Source organism: Podarcis cretensis (genome assembly GCF_951804945.1).
Source record: "Podarcis cretensis genome assembly, chromosome: 17".
NCBI lineage: Eukaryota > Metazoa > Chordata > Lepidosauria > Squamata > Lacertidae > Podarcis > Podarcis cretensis.
In genome coordinates this window covers 3,184,815-3,205,425 of record NC_137187.1, presented here as the reverse complement: position 1 = coordinate 3,205,425, position 20,611 = coordinate 3,184,815, and the positions used below count along the sequence as shown (strand labels likewise).

Here is a 20,611-nt window from a genome sequence, read left to right as displayed (position 1 = left end):
CTCGTGCATATACCTGAATGGTTTTATTCCTGCCTACCACCCTTTTTTACGCTCCCAAATTTCCTCAGCCAACAAGCACAAGCCATGGATCGAGGCTGAATATCAGGGCATCGTCATGGAGAACGACAACACAGTCTTGCTGAACCCCCCGCTCTTTGCTCTGGACAAAGATGCTCCGTTGCGCTACGCAGGTATGTGGCTGAGAGGAAGACGTGTGGGAGGAAGGTACAAAAGCAGAACCACGGCATTCTTAGATAATGTTTCTGTGCAGCCTTAGCTGCAGTGAGAGACTTTGTAGTGGTAGCGCTGAGTACAATGCATGAAGGCATCATAACTTGCAAGTCGCTAGCATATGTTTGCTTTGAATTTATTTAATTCGATCCACACTGTTTAAATTACAATTGTAGTATTTATTTATTTTTAAGTGGATGTCAGTTATCCAAGTGCTTTTGTATTCACTGGCTGGATGGTGGAGGCAGATTTATAAGAAATTTTCAATATATTTGTATAGAGCCAAACTGGATGTGACTTTAAGACGAAGAGTCACCCTTGCATGGTTTCTTGTTTCTTAACTAAATAGCAGCTGCTGGAGGGCCAGCTCCAGACTGGTATTGTATCTTGGGGAGAGAGGAGACTTAACCCTTTGTCCCCACTTAATAGCCTCGTCTGGATTCCACTTCCTTTCCCCACTGGTGGCTCTTAGTTAGTTTACCCAAAGCTTACATGCGTGCAAGAGCCAGTCATGTGTTTAACACAATGTCTGTCTTGACCCTAAAAGATCCAGACTGAGGGCTGGATCCAGACTACGCTCCTTGTGCAGCAATCTATGCTCTCTCGATGCTTTCAAAGAGCTCGTCTTTTGCGTGCGGAAGGAGTGCCAGAAGGGTAGCAGGAGAATCTTGCCTATGGAGCAGCAGCTAGGGTGGTGAAAGGCAAACTAGGACAGGGACTTTGCACCTTTCATAGTTTTATAGGCGAGGGAATTTTTATTCCTGCTTCTGTACTGCTGTGAAAAGGACAAGACTTGTTTAGCGTACGGCCACCCATGTTTGCCAGACCTCAGATCAAAATTCAAGGTTTCAGGAGTTTAGCTTCATCTGCAAAATCTCTTGCAGAATGACCGACTGACTCCCGGCTTTACTGCCTCCATGGGCAGGCATGGCTCCTGAAATCTTAAGGACCACATTCGCACCATGCATTTAAACCAGGCATAGGCAAACTCGGCCCTCCAGATGCTTTGAGACTGCAATTTCCATAATCCCTGACCACTGGTCCTATTAGCTAGGGATGATGGGAGTTGTAGTCCCAAAACATCTGGAGGGCCAAGTTTGCCTATGCCTACTTTAGCCTGATATGATACCACTTCGAACAGTCATGACTTCCCCCAAAGAGTGCTGGGAGCTCTTAGTGAGAATTGTTAGCATGACCATACAGTCTTCAGCAGGCTTCCTCAACCTCAGCCCTCCAGATGTTTTTGGCCTACAACTCCCATGATCCCTAGCTAGTAGGACCAGTGGTCAGGGATGATGGGAGCTGTAGTCTCAAAACATCTGGAGGGCCGAGGTTGAGGAAGCTTGGTCTTCAGGGCTGCTGTGAAGAGGGATTGGTTACTAAACCACTCTGAGAATTGTAGTTCAGGAGTTGGGGGAATAAGGGTCTCCCAACATAGAATTGCAGCGTTGGAAGGGACCACAAGGTTGTTCAGCCATTGCTACTGTGTCCTTTCTTCTAGCAGATCAAGTTAACCAGGTGACAGCAAAAACTGCAAAAGTTTCCTCAGCGGCAATTAGAATAAGATCTATTATTTGATTATTGCTGTAAACCTCCTGAATGTATTTTTTGTATAGTTGAAGTTCTTACCTCTATCTTCAGTTACACTGTATTTTATTTTATTGCTACGGCTAGTGGCTGAAGCAAATAAAGATTCTGATGATGAAGTCCAACCATCTGCAATGCCCAATGTGGGGCTCAAACCCCCAACCCTGAGATTCAGAATCTCCTGCTCTACCAGCTGAACAGTCCCTGAGAGTTAAATGGTATATAAATTGTTTAGATAAAACAATAATAAAATCAAAATTAAATTACACACATGGGTAAGCATTGCACATAATAGGTTTTCCGGCTATTACCAGCAAGAGCTTCTCTGCTGAGGAGCTTCTGTCCTCAGAGGAGCTGCTTCCCACGGGTCAGGCTGAGGAGGATCTGCAGTCCCAGCTGAAGCTAGACTGCAGGACCTGGCAGGAATTAGACAGGGTGTGCAGTTGAAGTCCGAAGACAGGATCTCAGATGGTGCACTGTGGAAGCCAGAGACAAAAGTTTGATTAGCCAGCAGAACCTCAGTCAAATAAGCAGCCACCTGGGTGTAGCTGTCAACTTTTCCCTTTTCTTGTGAGGAATCCTATTCGGAATAAGGGAATTTCCCTTAAGAAAAGGGAAATGTTGACAGCTATGCACCTTGGGTGTTGGGTTGACAGTGATCTGGATCCCACTGAGGGCTGAAACAGACTTCCAGGGAGAAGGAGGGAGTGTGTTTGAGGTCCTATCTCCCCAGGAGAGATATCTTCTCAATTAAAGGGTCTTCTGCACTTAGTTCCTGAGGAATGCCCTCTGCTAGGGCTGTGATCCTGCTGCCTTTGGAATGGATAAAGGCAGGATCTGCAGAAATGAGGGAGTTTCAAAAGAAGGATAAGTGGGGTCACAAATTTCAGTGCTACGCCAAAATTTGGCACACCCCGCCCAGTGTGACAGTGCTCCCCTAAATCCGCCTCTGCAGGGATTGTCAGGGTTGGGCAAAGAAACCTCTCTGGCAGTGGGAAATGGAGGGCATCCAGTGCTTCTTTCACTTTCTCATATGTGGAGGTCTCTGGTAGAGGGACTGTGTACTGCGATGATCCTGGCAGAGGGTCATAACCACACTCCAGGAAGAGTATGGGCAGATGGCAACAGTGGCGTAGCGTGGGGGGTGCAGGGGGGGCCGGCCGCACCGGGCGCAACATCTGGGGGTTAGGGTTAGGGGGCGCAAGTCCACGGGTTAGGGGGCACAAATTACTTGCCTTGCCCCGGGTGCTGACAACCCACGCTACGCCACTGGATGGCAACCCAGTCTGGGTAAGGAGCAGTGCCAGAATTATGGGAATGTGTGTGGTTCCCCCTCACAGGACACCAAGCGGAGGGGCTGCAAAATGATGGTGGTGATAGTAATAATACCTACATTTATATGAGTAAACTGTACTAAACATAATTACTGTGAAAATAAGAAAAATTTAGGGGGCGCCAAATTTTGTGCTCGCTCAGGGCATCGTATTACCAAAGTCCGCCCCTGTAGATACATGGCTTTCCAGTCTAGCCTACCAACAAATGAAACACCAACAGAAATATTTTCTCAGTGGTGTTGGGAAAAATGATGGCAATTGACTCCATACAAGCGGATTGCTAGATGCAGCAGATGCCCCATGGATGCCGTTTCAGATGGTTCCCGTTCGGCAGCCATTTTGTGTGAGCTGGATCTTTGTGGTCTGGCCTAAGATGTTGTGATTGTCTGAGGCAGGAAATCCCAAGTGGTATTCTCCCAGCTCCACTGAGGGGAACCCCACAAAAAGCACTTCCCTTCATTTCAGTGGGTCTTGAATAGTAGAATTTCCTTTCAGATTCAGATCTCGTAGTTGTCCACTTGGCTGACCTTAATGGCATCCAGAACTTTCTGCTGTGGCAACTGCCTCATGCCCACGTGGGGAGCATGTGCGGTGCAATGGAATGGTGGATGGTTGGCCAGCAGGAAAACGGAAATATTTGCCTCTGAGATAAGCTCTTTCTTCACATTCCCGTTTTTCCTATTTCTGCTTCATACTTCTGGCAAACCAGGTGAGATCTGTGGATTCCGGATCCATGGGGCAGGGGTGCCTTTCGAAGCTGTGATCCTGGACAAAGCCACAGGCGAAGGATTGATCCGGGCCAAAGAGCCGGTGGACTGTGAAGCTCACAAGGAACACACCTTCACCATCCAGGCTTATGACTGTGGAGAAGGACCTGATGGTGCCAACACCAAGAAGTCCCACAAGTAATACTGAATATTTGTTTTCCTTTTCATCTGGCGAGATTTTTAGGGAGCTATCGCATGGGATAGTGTCCTTAACTGAGCCCCTTCCCCACAGAAATACTGTTCATTTTTGGAAATGTGAAATAATCTATGTCAGATGGCTGTGGAATGTTTGAAAGTATATAGTAGAGGCAATGTTTCTTTTGAAAATAAATAAATAAATCTGGCATTACTTTGGTGGTCCTTCTGCTGTCAGTACAGCGGCACCTTGGTACTCGACCAAATCGGCTCCCGAATGCCGCAAACCCAAAAGTGAGCGTTCCAGTTTCTGAATGTTTTTCGGAAGCCGAACGTCCTCCGCACCTTACGATTGAGTGCAGGAAGCTCCTGTAGTCAATCAAAAGCTGTGCCTTGGTTTTTGAACAGTTTTGGGAGTTAAACGGACTCCTGGAATGGATTAAGTTCAAGAACCAAGGTACCACTGTACATTTCATAAATACGGACACTGTAGGACACACCACACAAGCTCTTGTAGGTTTCTTTGAGATTTTAATCACTGCCACTTTTTCTTGCCTTCTGCCTGGCAGCTACTGCCCAAGAGACCTCTACTGAAAGGGGCAGTTTTAGAACTTCCTCTCTTCCCCATACTTTTATTTTTGTGGTCCCTAGGAAGTCTCATATTCTCATTCTGAAGTGTAGTTTGCACTGTTGGGGACGCTTCTTGTCAGCAGCACCGAACTGACCCAGGATTTAAATTTGAGCCACATATTACCACTAAAGCTGGGCTGTTACCGCTACCCCTGACCCTTTGGCAGGACCAATTAGCTGGTGAAAGCAGTCCAGCAGCCACTTGAAGTGAGGGAAGGGTGTTTATTTTTGTCAGAGAAAGGCAGAAAAAGAAAGACTGCCATCCATTTCATGCCTACAGATAAAACATCCCTTCTCTTGAAAATTCTTAGAATTGGACAACTTTTTGAAGCAGGAATTTTTGGGGTGGCAGTATTAACGTTGAAGATGAGGGCCCCCCCCCAAAAAAAGTCTTGCCATCACCTCAGAGTCAGGTTGCATTCTTGAAACAGAATGTCCTGTGGGGCAGTGGCGTAGCGTGGGTTATCAGCACCCGGGGCAAGCAAGTAATTTGCGCCCCCTAACCCGTGGATTTGCGCCCCCTAACCCGTGGATTGCCCTAACCCCCAGATGTTGTGCCCGGTGCGGCCGGCCCCCCCTGCACCCCCCACGCTACGCCACTGCTGTGGGGAAAAGGCGAATGGTCTTAATTCAGTATCATTTTCTGTGGGGCACTCTGTCCTTGCGACACAGCTAGATTGTTGAGGGTAGCCAAGCTATTACTTTGAAGCAGCGGCAACACTTTTCTAAGAAAACTTTTCATCTTTAAAGGTTAGACTACCAACTTGAACATGCATAGATTTTCCCTCATCCCAAAAGATTAATCCGCATAGAGGGAGTTCACCTCTGCGAAAACAGCAGCAACTATGGCAACTCACTCCTGGAAACAGCCATCATTGAGGTGTATTGCCCAAAATGAATGCCCCTGAGCAGTGCTTTTTTTCCTGGGGGAACGCAGGGGTACACATACCCCTAAACATTTTGTGAATCTTTGTACTTTTGTTCATTTACTGTATTAATTTTTCTCGATTTGCACTATAAAATGGTGATTTTCTTGAGTCAAAATGAGAGTACCCCATAACATTTTTTTTAAGAAGAAGAGCACTGCCCCTGAGCATATGAAGAGTACATTCACCTCATATTGAGTAACTACAAGCCAGGTCTTCCATTTCTGAATGGAAGGGTTCAGCCTCAGACAGGCAGCTTTAAGGTCCAGCATTTCTCTTCTTTAGAAAGGAACCCCTGACCTTTCTTCTTTGTTCAGGGCCACGGTTCACGTGCGGGTGAATGATGTCAACGAGTTTGCTCCCGTCTTTGTGGAGAACCTTTACCGTGTGGCGGTGACAGAAGGGAAGCTCTATGATCGCATCCTGCGTGTGGAAGCCATCGATGGCGACTGCTCCCCTCAGTACAGCCAGATCTGCTACTATGAGATCCTGACTCCCAACGTCCCCTTCCTGATTGACAACGATGGTGAGAACCTCTGGCTGCTGAGTTGCACCAGAAACTGTGGAGCGGTGCTGGTGTAGACTTGCAAATTGCACCACTGATAATTGTTTTGTGGGCAAACTAGATGATACTTGGGAAACATGTAAAATGTTCCTCTGGGTGTGTCTGGATGATATATTTTTTTTACTGAAAAGCAGCTGCAGAGGACTGCCAGTTTCAGGGCAGGAATGGCAAGGAGTATATACCATATTTTTTGCTCTGTAAGATTCACTTTTTCCCTCCTAAAAAGTAAGGAGAAATGTGTGTGCGTCTTATGGTGCGAATGCAGGCTGTGCAGCTATCACAGAAGCCAGAACAGCAAGAGGGATTGCTGCTTTCGCTGCGCAGCGATCCCTCTTGCTGTTCTGGCTTCTGAGATTCAGAATATTTTTTTTCTTGTTTTCCTCCTCCAAAACTAGGTGTGTCTTGTGGTCTGGTGCGTCTTATAGAGCAAAAAATACGGTATTTCTCCCCACAAACTGAAAAACAACCAGGAGATGGCAGTTCTGAGAGGGAAAATGGCATGAACGATAAAGGTTAAACAGCCACTACCTCTACTACAGTTCTCACTTCTGAACACAACCTTTGATGCCGCTTTGCAGTTTAAAACAAATGGAGGTGGCAGTTGCTTTAGTTGAGATTCCTGCATTGCAGAGGGTTGGGCTAGATGACTCTCGGTGTCCCTTCAAACTCTACAATTCTATGATTCTATAAAGTGAATAAATAATCATAGTGTTTCCTGCAATAAACACACATAGAGTGAAGGACAGGTTTGTGGCGCTGTCTGAAAAACTCCCCATAGCACCTAGGGATACGCACAAGCCCTTTACAGTGGTACCTCGGGTTACATACACTTCGGGTTACAGACGCTTCAGGTTACAGACTCCACTAACCCAGAAATAGTACCTCAGATTAAGAACTTTGCTTCAGGATGAGAACATAAATCGCACGGCGGCAGCAGGAGGCCCCAGTAGCTAAAGTGGTGCTTCAGGTTAAGAACAGTTTCAGGTTAAGAATGGACCTCCGGAACAAATTAAGTACAGTGGTACCTCGGGTTACATACACTTCAGGTTACATGCGCTTCAGGTTACAGACTCCGCTATCCCAGAAATACTGCTTCAGGTTAAGAACTTTGCTTCAGGATGAGAACAGAAATCATGCGGTGTCGGCGCGGCGTCGGCAGGAGGCCCCATTAGCTAAAGTGGTGCTTCAGGTTAAGAAGTTTCAGGTTAAGAACTGACCTCCAGAATGAATTAAGTTCTTAACCAGAGGTACCACTGTATAATTTACATGCTTTGCATGGGAATCACCAGTGTAACAATAGTATTCATGAATGCGGATGCATAAAGTGGGAAGTAGCTTGGAGGATGGAGACAGCTGGATCATGTTACCGGGTGATTATTGAAATCATTATGAGTGCCCAGGATGTGTGGATTATGCCATAGCTGTGGATGAGAGGCTGTGCTTGCTGCAGCCGAGCAATGGCAACAAAGAGATGTTTGGACCTTGTGTGTGTATCTGTTGTTCTTTGCGTCTCTAACTTCAAGGCCGTTCTATTTCCGGCAGGGAACATTGAGAACACTGAGAAACTGCAGTACAGTGGAGAGCGCCTCTATAAGTTCACAGTGACAGCCTATGACTGTGGCAAGAAACGCGCCTCTGATGATGCAGAGGTCGAGATCCAGGTGAAGCCCACCTGTAAACCCAGCTGGCAAGGTATGGAGCCTTTATTTCCATGGTGCATATTTCTCCTCCTTCCTCCCGGTGACTCCACCAAGGGCAGCATTCAAAACTCCCATTGTTCTAGGTGCGTTTTGCAATGGAGAATTTCATTAATGCGAGCAGTTTCTGAGACATGGGAGCAGTGCTAAGATTTCAGATTAAGACTGCCACTGCTGGAACGAAAGTAGGACCTTTTTCCAGCCACTCTCTGAGGACTGGAGAAGGGACCCTCATAAGAATATTGGGGTGGGGGGGGGAAGCAGGGGAAGTATGGCTTTGTTTTTTGCAGTCTTCAGATGAGGACTAGACCCTGTGAAAAATGAATATAAGATTTTAGCTGCAGTTCATTCATTTTCAGCTTTGTATTATTATAAAAAAGCGCTCCTAGACATTCCATTGTGGTGCCCATAACCTAGGTTTAAGGTGCCATTTTGCTCCTACCTTTCATATCTCAGTTTCTAACACTGACCAAGGGATCATTCAGATACTTTGCCTTTTATTTTTACCTCTTCTGCCTTCTTTATTTGATGGATAACAGCTCATTTTAAACTGCATAGCCTGATATATATTAACTCTCTCTCATATATATTAAAAATATGTATTATGTATGAGAGCAGTTAATAGGATTGCATTAGTCTGCTCTGTTTTGTGCCCTGGGAAAAGTTACAGAAAGAATATATATGAGAGATAAATAGATGATAGATAGATACAAATAGATATTTGGGCTTTAGTCAACCTAAGACTAAGATCTGTTATTATGCTTGGGGAGCCTGAGTACTGTAATTGACAGTGTTGTTTCTTTATTCAAAATGTCCTTTAAAGAAATATTTCCTCAAAGGAGATAGAAATAATTGGGATAGAAATACATTCCACGATTAAAATAGTTGGTGGATTGGTTTTCCATGTGGCTAGACCTCAGTACCTCTCAGGGAGGCTGGAAGGTTTATCAAGTCTCTGCCAGTTACACCAGCCTTGCCATATTCTAGATCCAGGTCCTGACATAGTTTGGAGGGTGTTAATAAATGCACAGTGTGTCGGGGGGACGACATATAGACCTGACGCATGGAGCATAATCTGTTGGGAAATGCATGGTTTTGATTTGTTTTGATATCAGTGACTGTACTTACTTTCTCTATTGTAACCAGCCAATGGGTGGAATGTGGTGTAAACATAAAACAACATGATTTGCCCATTTAAAAACCTCCCCACAGGTTGGAATAAGAGGATAGAGTACACGCCAGGCACGGGCAGCCTTGCTCTGTTCCCTAACATCCACCTGGAGACCTGCGACGAGCCCCTGTGGAACATCCAGGCCACGGTGGAGCTGCAGACAAACCACGTGGCCAAAGGCTGCGATCGCGACAATTACTCTGAGAAGTCGCTGCGCAAACTCTGTGGTGCGTATTCCCTTATTGCACTGAGTGATGCTTGCAGGAGGAAGCGGACTAGGTTGTGTGCGGGTGTATAGACGGATGGGAACTCCAAAAACCATGGGTCAATTGCCTCACAATATTTTCTTCCAGCAAAACTGGGTGAGGAGTAGCTTTAGGTGCCCTTAGTCAGAAGCATTCATACCATATAGCAAAATTAGGTAGCAGATTTTGGGCATTATTAAGGCACATAGGGGACGCCGGTGGCGCTGTGGGTTAAACCACAGAGCCTAGGACTTGCCGATCAGAAGGTCAGTGGTTCGAATCCCTGCGACGGGGTGAGCTCCTGTTGCTCGGTCCCTGCTCCTGCCAACCTAGCAGTTCGAAAGCATGTCCAAGTGAAAGTAGATAAATAGGTACCACTCCGGCGGGAAGGTAAACAGCATTTCCGTGCGCTGCTCTGGTTCGCCAGAAGCGGCTTAGTCATGCTGGCCGCATGACCCGGAAGCTGTACGCCGGCTCCCTTGGCCAATAAAGCGAGATGAGCGCTGTAACCCCAGAGTCGTCTATGACTGGACTTAATGGTCAGGGGTCCCTTTACCCTTTACTTAAGGCACATAGATCTGACCCACGGGACGTAGATTGCAAAGTTGTCCTCCTCAAGGCCCATTGAGATGGACAGGAGCTGCACCAGAGCACTGTAGGGTTTGCATTGTGCCATTCCTCAACATCTCACTGGAAATATTTCTAGCATATTGTGTCCCCTGCTTAATTAGCAGAAGCGGGGAGAGAGGTGTCTCATGGATTTTCCATTATCAGGCACCAAACTGTCTTGGTCTAGGCTTGCCCTTAGCAAAGGAAACAAGCCCCCCGTTTTCGGATGGGCCTCCTCTGTTCTTATTTTCCTCTCTTGCCCTCGACAGGTGCTGCCACAGGTGAGGTAGACCTGCTCCCTGTTCCTGGACCCATGGCCAACTGGACGGCACGGCTCTCAGTCCATTACAGCCAGGACAGCAGCCTCATCTATTGGTTCAATGGCAGCCAGGCAACCCAGGTTCCCATGGGGAGTGGGACCGGTGCCCTGGAAGGCCTGAGCGACCATTTCACCTTGTCCCTGTGGATGAAACACGGCGTGACACCAAGCAAGGGCAAGAGGGAGGAAGAGACCGTCATCTGCAGCACCATGCAAAGTGGTAAGAGCCATTTCCTTCCCCATGGCAGATATTGGAATAGGTGGGGAGAGAGCATCTACCATATTTTTCACTCTATAGGACGCACCGGACCATAGGAGGGGGAGAACAGGAAAAAAAAACATTCTCCCCCTCTCTGCTCAGCGCTCCTTCAGTGAAGTGGCAGGAGAAACAGAGCCCCTTCCATTTCTCCTCCTGCTTCACTGAAGGGGCGCTGCGCAGAGAGGGGAAACTATGCAGGGAACTCCTGCTGCGCCCCGAAGGCTTGCGGATAGCTGCCCGAGGGGGGAGCTCTCCCTCTGCGCTTCGGAGGCTTCGCGTTGCTATCTCTGAAGCCAAGGAACCTGCATTCGCTCCATAAGACGCACACACATTTCCCCTTAATTTTTGAAGGGGAAAAAGTGTGTCTTATAGAGCGAAAAATACGGTATAAGGCTGCAGTCCTCTTGCCCTGTACTGCGGGGAGCCTTTTTGGTAATGTTATTTTTGTTTTATTTAAAATATATATATTTTAAAATGGTATACTGGAATTGTGCTGCAGTGGAATAGCACAGTTAACTATTAACAATAGTTTTTTTTTTAATAAACAACAACAACAACCCGTAAAGTAAGGTATACCTTTGCCTGTTTTTATTGGAGCACCCTGAAAGATGCAAATTGTCTCCTGCCTAGACTCCTTGTTTGCTGAAAAGCAAACTTCCAGCAAGTTTTCTTTCTTAAGAATATGTGAGACAGAGGTGGAGCTGAGGAATACTTCTAGAGACCCAGGGGAAAGGACAAGTGCAGGTCAACACGTTTTATTTAAAAAAAAGAAAATAGCAACAACACCCTAAAGAAATCTAACCCCTGAGGGCCAGATCAGGACAAAACAGGGGCAGAGGTTTTTTTGCCAAGGACGGGTGTCAGAACTGTCCCCAGTAACCGGAGCAGTTGGAGCATCTGAGAGAGCAGAATGACCGTAGGTGAATCAGGACAGACTGGCCATAACTGCTGAATCTGATGCCTCCTTCCCTATCTGCAGAGGACGGATACTCCCATTATTCCCTCGGTGTGCATGGCTGCCGCATAGCTTTCCTCTACTGGCCCCTTCTGGAGAGCGCAAGGCCTGTCAAGTTCCTCTGGAAACTGGAGCAGGTGAGGAAACAACCGCCATCTTTGTTGTTCTTCTCCAAACACACCGACAGACACTGACGCTGTATGTCCTGATCTCTCCTTTTCCCTTCTCGCAGGTCTGCGATGACGAGTGGCACCACTATGCCCTGAACCTTGAGTTCCCCACTGTGACGCTTTACGTAGACGGCGTCTCCTACGACCCTGCGCTGATCCACGACAACGGGCTCATCCACCCCCCACGGCGTGAATCTTCCCTCATGATCGGAGCCTGCTGGGCCGGTGAGCAATTCCGAGCGACTGGAAAATAGGCAGAGGAAGTGGAGACTCAGTATTCTCGGAGTACTCAGAGAGGGATGCAAATTTTCAAAAATGTTGAAGTTTAAAATGGTTCGGGGGATGGGGAGCAGTCCACCCAGCTCCTTTGAGGAAAACCTAAAATAATGTGCAGTACTGACTTAGGCTACAATGCTAAACTCCCAATGAAATGGCCTTCAAGTTTCCAGAAAGCGAACTTGGAAACATTGGAAAGGCTTCATGGTTCCCTTTCCCAAATCTGTAGTGCCAACCGCTTCCTTTGATTGCAACGAGTCTCATATCCTATTCCCCGAACTACAGATGACACCTCTGAGGTGTGACAATTTGGTTGCCTCATTCGCAGGGCCACCGTTAGCATATGTACCACTGGGGTGCAAAGATCCACCCAGCGCCCCCAAATTAACTTTTATTGAGCTTTTTTTTTAGGGGGAGCCAAAATTGTTGACCTTTTTTAGAGGGGAAATCGCTCACCTGTAACTCTTGGGAATATTTGACGCTACGGGAGGGGGATTTTGGCTCCATTGCTTTTCACTGCCGCCAATCGAGAGGGACCAGTATACAGTAGGTATACATTTGGCGCCCCCCAGAATTCAGCGCCCGGGTGCCCCACACCCCTTGCACCCCTGGGTAAAGACGGTCCTCCTCATTTGCCCATGCAGGGCCAGCCCTGTCATTAGGCAAAGTGAGGCAGCAGCCTCAGGCAGGTGGTTTTGGATGTCATGAAAGGGCAGCAAAGAATTCATTTGCTTATTCACTTTTACTGGTAGAGAGAGTTCGAAGAAGCACTCAAAGGGTGACTCTTGTTCAACATTTTGAATTTCACTTCTGTTTTGCAGAGGAAAGAAACAAAGAAAAGGCCAAAGTGAATGAGAATTCTACGGATCTGGGGCAAGGTAGTTGACTTTCTCTGTCACCACGCATGGCTCTCCCCTCTCTTCATGCATGCCATTCCCTGTACATGGCCATTTCCGTTTCCCTCACCCCTCTGGGAAGAAAGTCTTGGCACCTGGGTGACTTTGCCAATGTAGCTTCTTCTGGGCAAGATGGTGTTTTAATCTCTGTGGTTTGTGAGAGGGCCTGAAGGTGGAACAAAGCTGGTCTGTGAGAGGCTTTTTCTTTCCTTTCCCTAATTTTTATTATTTTTAACAAATACAGTTCAAACAAACCAAACAATTGTAACTGATAAGTTGCATCAACGTGGTTAACATTTTTTGGAGCAGAGGTCCAGCTCCGAGGGCCTTCTGGTGGGTCCCTCATTGTGAGAAGTGAAGCTACAGGGAACCAGGCACAGGGCCTTCTCGGTAGTGGCACCCACCCTGTGGAACGCCCTCCCATCAGATGTCAAGGAAATAAACAACTATCTGACTTTTAGAAGACATCTGTTTAGGGAAGTTTTTAATCTTTGGTATTTTTTCGCATTTTTAATATTCTGTTGTGAGCTGCCCAGAGTGGCTGGGGGAACCCGGCCAGATGAGTGGCGTATGTATGTATGTATGTATGTATGTATGTATGTATGTCTAAATAAAGATGATGATCATGATGTTTGTGTGTGGAAAATTTCTCAAGAGTGTTACCTTTCGAGGCTCCCACTTTTTTGCCTTTCGCCACCACATTACCTCAAATGGTCTTCGGGGCAATTTTTCCTCCTCACGAACTCTCTGAAACCACAAAGAGGAAACAAGGTCTGTCCCCCTTCCTTGCCACCCCCCAGCTCCTGCGCTGCCGTCTCCCTGTTTCTCAGCTGGCTGCGCATCCAAGACTCCCCACCTCCTTCCTCCTTCTTTTGCCTCTCCTCCCACCTGCATCTTCCACCTCCTCCTCCTCTGTGGTCTGTGTTCTCTTTCTCCCCCTTTCTCTCCATCTGTCTCTCACACCATCCCTCCTCCTGTATCCCCCTTAGGAGACCCTCTGCTGATTCACCACTACTTCCACGGTTACCTGGCTGGCTTCACTGCGCGCCCTGGCAGCCTGGAGAGCCGGGAGGTGATAGAGTGTCTCTATGCCTGTCGCGAAGGGCTAGACTACAGCGACTTTGACAGCCTTGGCAAAGGGATGAAGGTACACCCAGAAGCGCCCACCCCCCTTGCCCTCTGGTGGCATGACCTCCCTTCCTTCCCTCTGCTAGCACCTTGGCTTGGCTTCCTGCCTGCTCCTGCCTCCTGCAGAATCTCCTCGTGTTCTCCTGCGCCCGTGTGTCTCGGCCCACCAGCCCGAGCCCTTGCCTCAAAGCCCGTTGGCTTCCTCCTTCCCCTGCAGGTTCACGTCAACCCCTCCCAGTCTCTCCTCACCTTGGAGGGCGACGACGTGGAAACCTTCAACCACGCCATCCAGCACGTCGCCTACATGAACTCGCTGCGCTTCGCTACGCCAGGAGTCCGACCCCTCAAGCTCACCACGACTGTCAAGTGAGTGTCAAAGCTTTGGTGGCATCGTAACCTGCATCCTTCTGAGCGAGCAGAGCCTTACTTTTTTAGTTGTGGGCAGATAGGTTCTGCTGCTCAGTTTATTACAGCTTTACTTCTTTGTTCAGTTTCACCATTGTATATACAGTGGTACCTTGGTTCTTGAACGGCTTAGTTGTCGAACAAATCGGCTTCCAAATGTCGCAAACCCGGAAATAAGTGTTCCGCTTTGCAAACTTTTTTTTGGAAGCTGAACATCTGACGCGGCTTCCGCTAGAGTGCAGGAAGCTCCTGCAGCCAATCGGAAGCCGCGCCTTGGTTTTTGAATAGTTCCGGGAGTTGAACGGACTCCTGGAACGGATTAAGCTGAAGAACCAAGGTACAGGGTCGGATTTAGGTTTGATGAGGCCCTAAGCTACTGAAGGTAATGGGGCTCTTTATATGTCCAGCTGTCCTTTGTCAACAACAAATTGTTGCTGTTTTTTGTATTGAATATATGCTATATGGTAATTTATGGACCTAATAGGAATCTAATGCCATTTGCACATAACAAATAGGAGCCTACACAACACAAAACACTGTTGCTGTATGTAGGTTTTATTTCCTTTTTATTTTATATTTTGGAAATGTACATCCAGGTTTCTTTTCCTTTAAATTTTTTTGGGGGGTGCCCAGGAGAGTGGGGCCCTAAGCTATAGCTTGTTTAGCTTATACATAAATCCGGTACTGCCACGGTACCATGGTATGTGGGACTTTACAGAATCAAACAGAAGCTTAGCCTGAGGGTGTGTGCGCATGATACCTTTAATGCACAAAATCTGAAGCGCATCACTTCACTTAAAGAATTCCAGGCCCTGTAGCTTACCCCGCACTTTCAGCTCATGGCACCGCATTAGTATTGGATTAGAGATGCAGAAGAGACTTCAGGTGGCGACAGGGTGCACAAGCATTGAAGTTCCACAGACCCAGCAGAAGCGATGTGGCTCCGTTAAGAGTCTCATCTTGCCTGTTTGGTATGTGTTGTTCCCCTTGCTGCTGCTTTTGCTTTCAACAACTCTGGATTGATAGTTCGAGTACTTATAAGAATCCTGCTTTGCTCTGCAGAAAAAAAGCAGAGAGGAATGGCACTTACTGGTTCATGTGAGCATGCTTTGTGGAAATGGGTAGCTGAGATTTAATTCCCCTGAAAAATAATGGTGGGATTTCCACAATAGGCTCGGATAGCTAGCAACATAATCAGAGGGTCTACCACCAAGTAGAGGTAGCTAGCCCCTTGTTCTCAGGCTGCTTTTATTTTCTGCACTTGTGGTTTTTTACTCTTTATTTTACAAGTATTTAATGGTATTGCTTTAAATACAAGCTACCCAGGACACTGATTACGTGGAAGGATAGGCTATCCATTTTTAAAAAATAAAAATGTGTTCTTAGAAACAAAGGTGTCCCTTGGTGCTGAGGAACAAAAGGGAACCCTGCCTTCTTTCAGACTGGGATCAAGGGGTGTTGCTTTCTCCCGTCTTCCATTAGATGCTTCAGCGAGGAATCCTGCGTCTCCATCCCGGATGTGGAGGGTTACGTGGTTGTGCTTCAACCTGATGCTCCTCAGATCTTACTGAGCGGCAGTTCTCACTTTGCCCGGCCTGTCTCCGACTTCGAAGGTCCAGAGGGAGTCCCTCTCTTTCCTGACCTCCAGATTTCTTGCTCCATTTCACATCAGGTAGAGCCCAAGAAGGATGAGAGCTGGCACGGCACAGGTGAGCTGAGTGCTTCGGTAGAGATGCTGCAGCAGCACAGGGTTGTTTGCGTGTGTTTGTGTGACAACCCAGGCAACAGAAGCAGAAAAAGCAGGCAGTTTTGCTAGAAGCAGAAAGTGTCACATTTTACCAATCTGATCCTGGAAAGATATGGACTTCCCAGCCCTAGTAATATGAACACATCCCTCTTGAGACCATTTAACATATTATTTTTTCCATTTATAATAATTATACTTCTCCAACGTCTGAAATGCGAAACACTGTATAGAAAGAACACACAGTCATATAGCATAATTGTCATGTTGGTTCCTGGAAACTATAGTTTGTGGAGGCTGCTAGGAGATCCTTAAACTCATTCACAGAACTACAGTTCCCAGTGTTCCCTGGATAGAGGAAATGGGGATTGCTATGGCAGTGAGAGATTTTACTTTCTTGGGCTCCATGATCACTGCAGATGGTGATAGCAGCCACGAAATTAAAAGACGCCTGCTTCTTGGGAGAAAAGCAATGACAAACCTAGACAGCATCTTAAAAAGCAGAGACATCACCTTGCCAACAAAGGTCCGTATAGTTAAAGCTATGGTTTTCCCAGTAGTGATGTATGGAAGTGAGAGCTGGACCATAAAGAAGGCTGATCGCCAAAGAATGGATGCTTTTGAATTATGGTGCTGGAGGAGACTCTTGAGAGTCCCATGGACTGCAAGAAGATCAAACCTCTCCATTCTGAAGGAAATCAGCCCTGAGTGCTCACTGGAAGGACAGATCGTGAAGTTGAGGCTCCAAGACTTTGGCCACCTCATGAGAAGAGAAGACTCCCTGGAAAAGACCCTGATGTTGGGAAAGATGGAGGGCGCAAGGAGAAGGGGACGACGGAGGACGAGATGGTGGGACAGTGTTCTCGAAGCTACCCACATGAGTTTGACCCAACTGCGGGAGGCAGTGGAAGACAGGAGTGCCTGGCGTGCTCTGGTCCAGGGGGTCACAAAGAGTCAGACACGACTAAACAACAACATACTTCTCCAGTGTCTGAGATGCGAAACACTGTATAGAAAGAACACACAGTCATATAGCATAATTGTCATGTTGGTTCCTGGAAACTATAGTTTACAGAGGCTGCTCGGAGATCCTTAAACTCATTCACAGAACTACAGTTCCCAGTGTTCACTGGGTAGAGGAAATGGGGGTTGCTATGGCATGGAAGGCCAGAAACAGAAAGAGGAAGCTGAGAAGGGGTGGGGAAGGGATGGCTAACCAGCAGAGAATGAGAAGGGAGGAAAGATGAGGAGCAGGGCAGTTATGATCTTTGGGAAAGAGGTGAGGCGAAGACTGAGTGAGAGTGTATTCCAAAAGCAGTAAGGACAAAGACAGAGGTAACTATTTCGGAGCACTCCTCCTGTCTTTCATCCAGACATATTTGTTCTTCTCCAGGGTCGAGCCCTGAAAAAAGTGATTCTGCAAATGTGAAGTGGAACCAGGCTGTGCACAGTGCTGATTGGCAGCCCTATGTGATGTCACCCAACAGCCCTCCTCCTTTCCTGGGAGTTGTTTGGCACATGTTTTTAAAAAATGTCCTTTTATGTATGTGTGCCTATGCAAAGCTTTTAAACTTGGGAAGCCCTCCTGAAGCATGGGCCGAGGGACCTAGACCAGCAGCTGAGCAAGACCAGCTGTACGGTTCCCTATTGCACATGTCTGCCATTTCATTTCTGAATCCAGGCTCCCCGTGGCAGAGAGACATGCTGTGATGATAACTCTTTTTGCTTTACATCTGCCTTTCCCCTAAGGAGCGGAGAGAGAAATGGAGCTGGGAACAAGAGAATAGGAAGGAATCAAAGCTTCATCAGCTGCTTTAATGAGGTTGGGAGGTGTGTAAGGAGATGGAAGAGAAGAGAGAGAGGTAGATGGCAAAGATTGTGGAGAGGTTTAAAATTAGGAGGTAATCAAGGGCAAAATAGGGAAGGGAAGCCACTGAGGACAGTGAAGGAGCAAAAAACTCGAAAGGAGGTTAAGCCAGCCGGGGGGGGGGGGGGGCGGAATCTGTTTTGTATTTTCAAATTGCTTAGGTCAATTTGTTTTTGTATCTCATTTCATCAGTATTTTTAATTTATATTTTATGCAACAGCTTCGAGGTTTTGTTGATTAAGTGGTACAGAAATGCAATGTAATGCAATGCAAAAAATAAAATAAAATATGCAGGCCGTCTCTCTGTTCCCCTGTCTATACTGAATGGGTGTAAGCTGTTTGTTTTCAAGAAAGGTTAGAAAAGCAGAAAGGTAAGATAAGAAGCAGAAGGCCAGGCAGGAGAATGAGTCCCTTTTTGTTTCTAGTGAAAGAAAATGATCCTATTCTCCCCAGTTCTTATCTGGATGGTAACTGGGGATGAGGGTGCAGAGAAAGGGGTGTGGTGGGAGGGGCCCCCAGAGGCCATCTTCCTTGCCCCCCCTCCCAAAACCTATCAGCACCTCCGACCACTGCATGTGCTCACCTTTACAATATAATTTTCCTGGCCAAACCTATATTTTGATGCAAACCGCTTAGTAGAGCCGCTTAAATGCATCTCTGGAGACTCCTTGGGAGGAAGGGTGGAGTGTGGATGCAACAAATGAATGCGGTTCCCTCCCTTCTCTCGTAAGTCTTCCCTGCCTTCTCTCCCTTGCAGTGGCAGATACGCGGATGTCGGACGAGATTGTTCACAATCTGGATGGTTGCGAGATCTCCCTGGTTGGAGAGGACCTGGACCCTGAGAGGGAGTATCTGGTCTTAGATGGAGCCTCCCTGCAGCAGCGAGGCCTGGAGCTCATCAACACCTCTGCCTACCTCAGCATCACAGGTGTGCATCTTTTCTGGCCTCAACCTTCTCCATCACAACACAGTCTGGACATGCTGAAGGGTTCCTGGGATGATAAAGCCCTGGTTACCCAACGGATAGCTTTCATATATCCCATACGCTGGGATAGCTCAGACGGTAGAGCATGGGACTCTTAATCTCAGGATGAGGGGTTTGAGACCCATGTTGCGCTGGATGACCCTCATGGTTCCTTCCAGCTCTACAGATCTATGATTCTGTTATTCATGTCCTCACAGCCAAACCAGTAAGATAAAGGTGAAGGGACCCCTGACCATTAGGTCCAGTCATGACTGACTCTGGGGTTGCAGCACTCATCTCACTTTACTGGCCAAGGGAGCCGGCGTACAGCTTCCGTGTCATGTGGCCAGCATGACTAAGCCGCTTCTGGTGAACCAGAGCAGCGCACGGAAACGCCGTTTACCTTCCCGCCAGAGCGGTACCTATTTATCCACTTGTACTTTGATGTGCTTTCAAACTGCTAGGTTGGCAGGACCGAGCAACGGGACCGAGCAACGGGAGCTCACCCCGTCGCGGGGATTCAAACTGCCGACCTTCTGATCGGCAAGTCCTAGGCTCTGTGGTTTAACCCACAGCGCCACCCGCGTCCCTTCCAAACTACTGGTAGTGGTTTGTTAAAGCCAGATCTGCCCCAATCATCTATAACAGTGCTTCCCAAACTTGGGTCTCCAGCTGTTTTCTGGACTACAATCCCCATCACCCCTGACCAGTGATCTTGCTAGCTGCGTATGATGGGACTTATAGTCCAAAAACAGCCGGAGACCCAAGTTTGGGAAACACTGATCTACGAAGAGGGTAGGTGGGTGGGCGTGAGTTGGATTTCAACGACAAATGAGTTGTGCAGTGGCATATGTACACATATGTCCTCCCACCTTCCCTGTATCTCTCTATCCAGGTATTTCTGTCTCTTATCTAAGCCCCAGTACTGGAAGTGAGTTTGGTTACGGGGGGAAAGCAAGAAAAGCAGACTTCAGGGAAGGGTTTAAACATGGAATTTATTTACCTCATGATTATATATATTTTTTAAAAAAACTTCAAAGCGGCTTTTGAAAAGAATCAAGCAATAAAATTATTAGTAAAAAAAATAAATAAATAATAATAATAATAATAATAATAATAATAATAATAATAATAAATTTTATTTATATCCCGCCCTCCCCAGCCGAAGCCGGGCTCAGGGCGGCTAACAACACTAAAACAGTGCAACATTATAAAAACATTATAAAAGTTAATTAAAATCAAAATTGATGGCAACCATAAACTAAAGTTTTGTAAAGATTGCCAAAGGAGGGAGTCAGGCTGCGCCCTGGCCAAAGGCCTGGTGGAACAGCTCTGTCTTGCAGGCCCTGCGGAAAGATGTCAAGTCCTGCAGGGCCCTTGTCTCTTGTGACAGAGCGTTCCACCAGGTTGGAGCCACAGCAGAAAAAGCCCTGGCTCTAGTTGAGGCCAGCCTAACCTCTCTGTGGCCTGGGACCTTCAAGATGTTTTTATTTGAAGACCGTAAGTTCCTCTGTGGGGCATACCCACTAAAATTTAATAATATAAAATAAAACCAGCAGGAAACTAGAAACACATCCGCATTCTAGGTCTCTGGGTAGGCTAGAAGCCTGATAGGCTCTGTCTTATTGGCAACTGTGTGTGAAATGGATGATTTGAAGTGAAGAAGCACTGAGGGTAACGCTTAATCCTTCCCCACCCAGTATCTCCCCCCACTTCCCTGCTAAGGCTTCT

General features: G+C 47.1%; 1 protein-coding gene and 1 long non-coding RNA gene across 2 annotated transcripts in view; both read left to right on the top strand.

Moving 5' to 3' along the window:
* LOC307206904 overlaps positions 1-20,611 on the top strand; it is a 181,790-nt gene that overhangs the window by 57,439 nt on the left and 103,740 nt on the right. The window lies entirely within an intron of this gene.
* Positions 1-20,611, top strand: part of CLSTN3 (calsyntenin 3) — a 33,319-nt gene that overhangs the window by 7,987 nt on the left and 4,721 nt on the right. Inside the window, exons 2-14 of the mRNA XM_079960239.1 lie at positions 69-191; positions 3,862-4,057; positions 5,928-6,136; positions 7,718-7,867; positions 9,085-9,270; positions 10,167-10,436; positions 11,455-11,567; positions 11,663-11,825; positions 12,698-12,754; positions 13,762-13,919; positions 14,118-14,266; positions 15,788-16,014; positions 18,674-18,844. Coding sequence (XP_079816365.1) covers positions 69-191; positions 3,862-4,057; positions 5,928-6,136; positions 7,718-7,867; positions 9,085-9,270; positions 10,167-10,436; positions 11,455-11,567; positions 11,663-11,825; positions 12,698-12,754; positions 13,762-13,919; positions 14,118-14,266; positions 15,788-16,014; positions 18,674-18,844 — 2,172 coding nt within the window. The remainder of the gene's footprint in view (positions 1-68; positions 192-3,861; positions 4,058-5,927; positions 6,137-7,717; positions 7,868-9,084; positions 9,271-10,166; positions 10,437-11,454; positions 11,568-11,662; positions 11,826-12,697; positions 12,755-13,761; positions 13,920-14,117; positions 14,267-15,787; positions 16,015-18,673; positions 18,845-20,611) is intronic.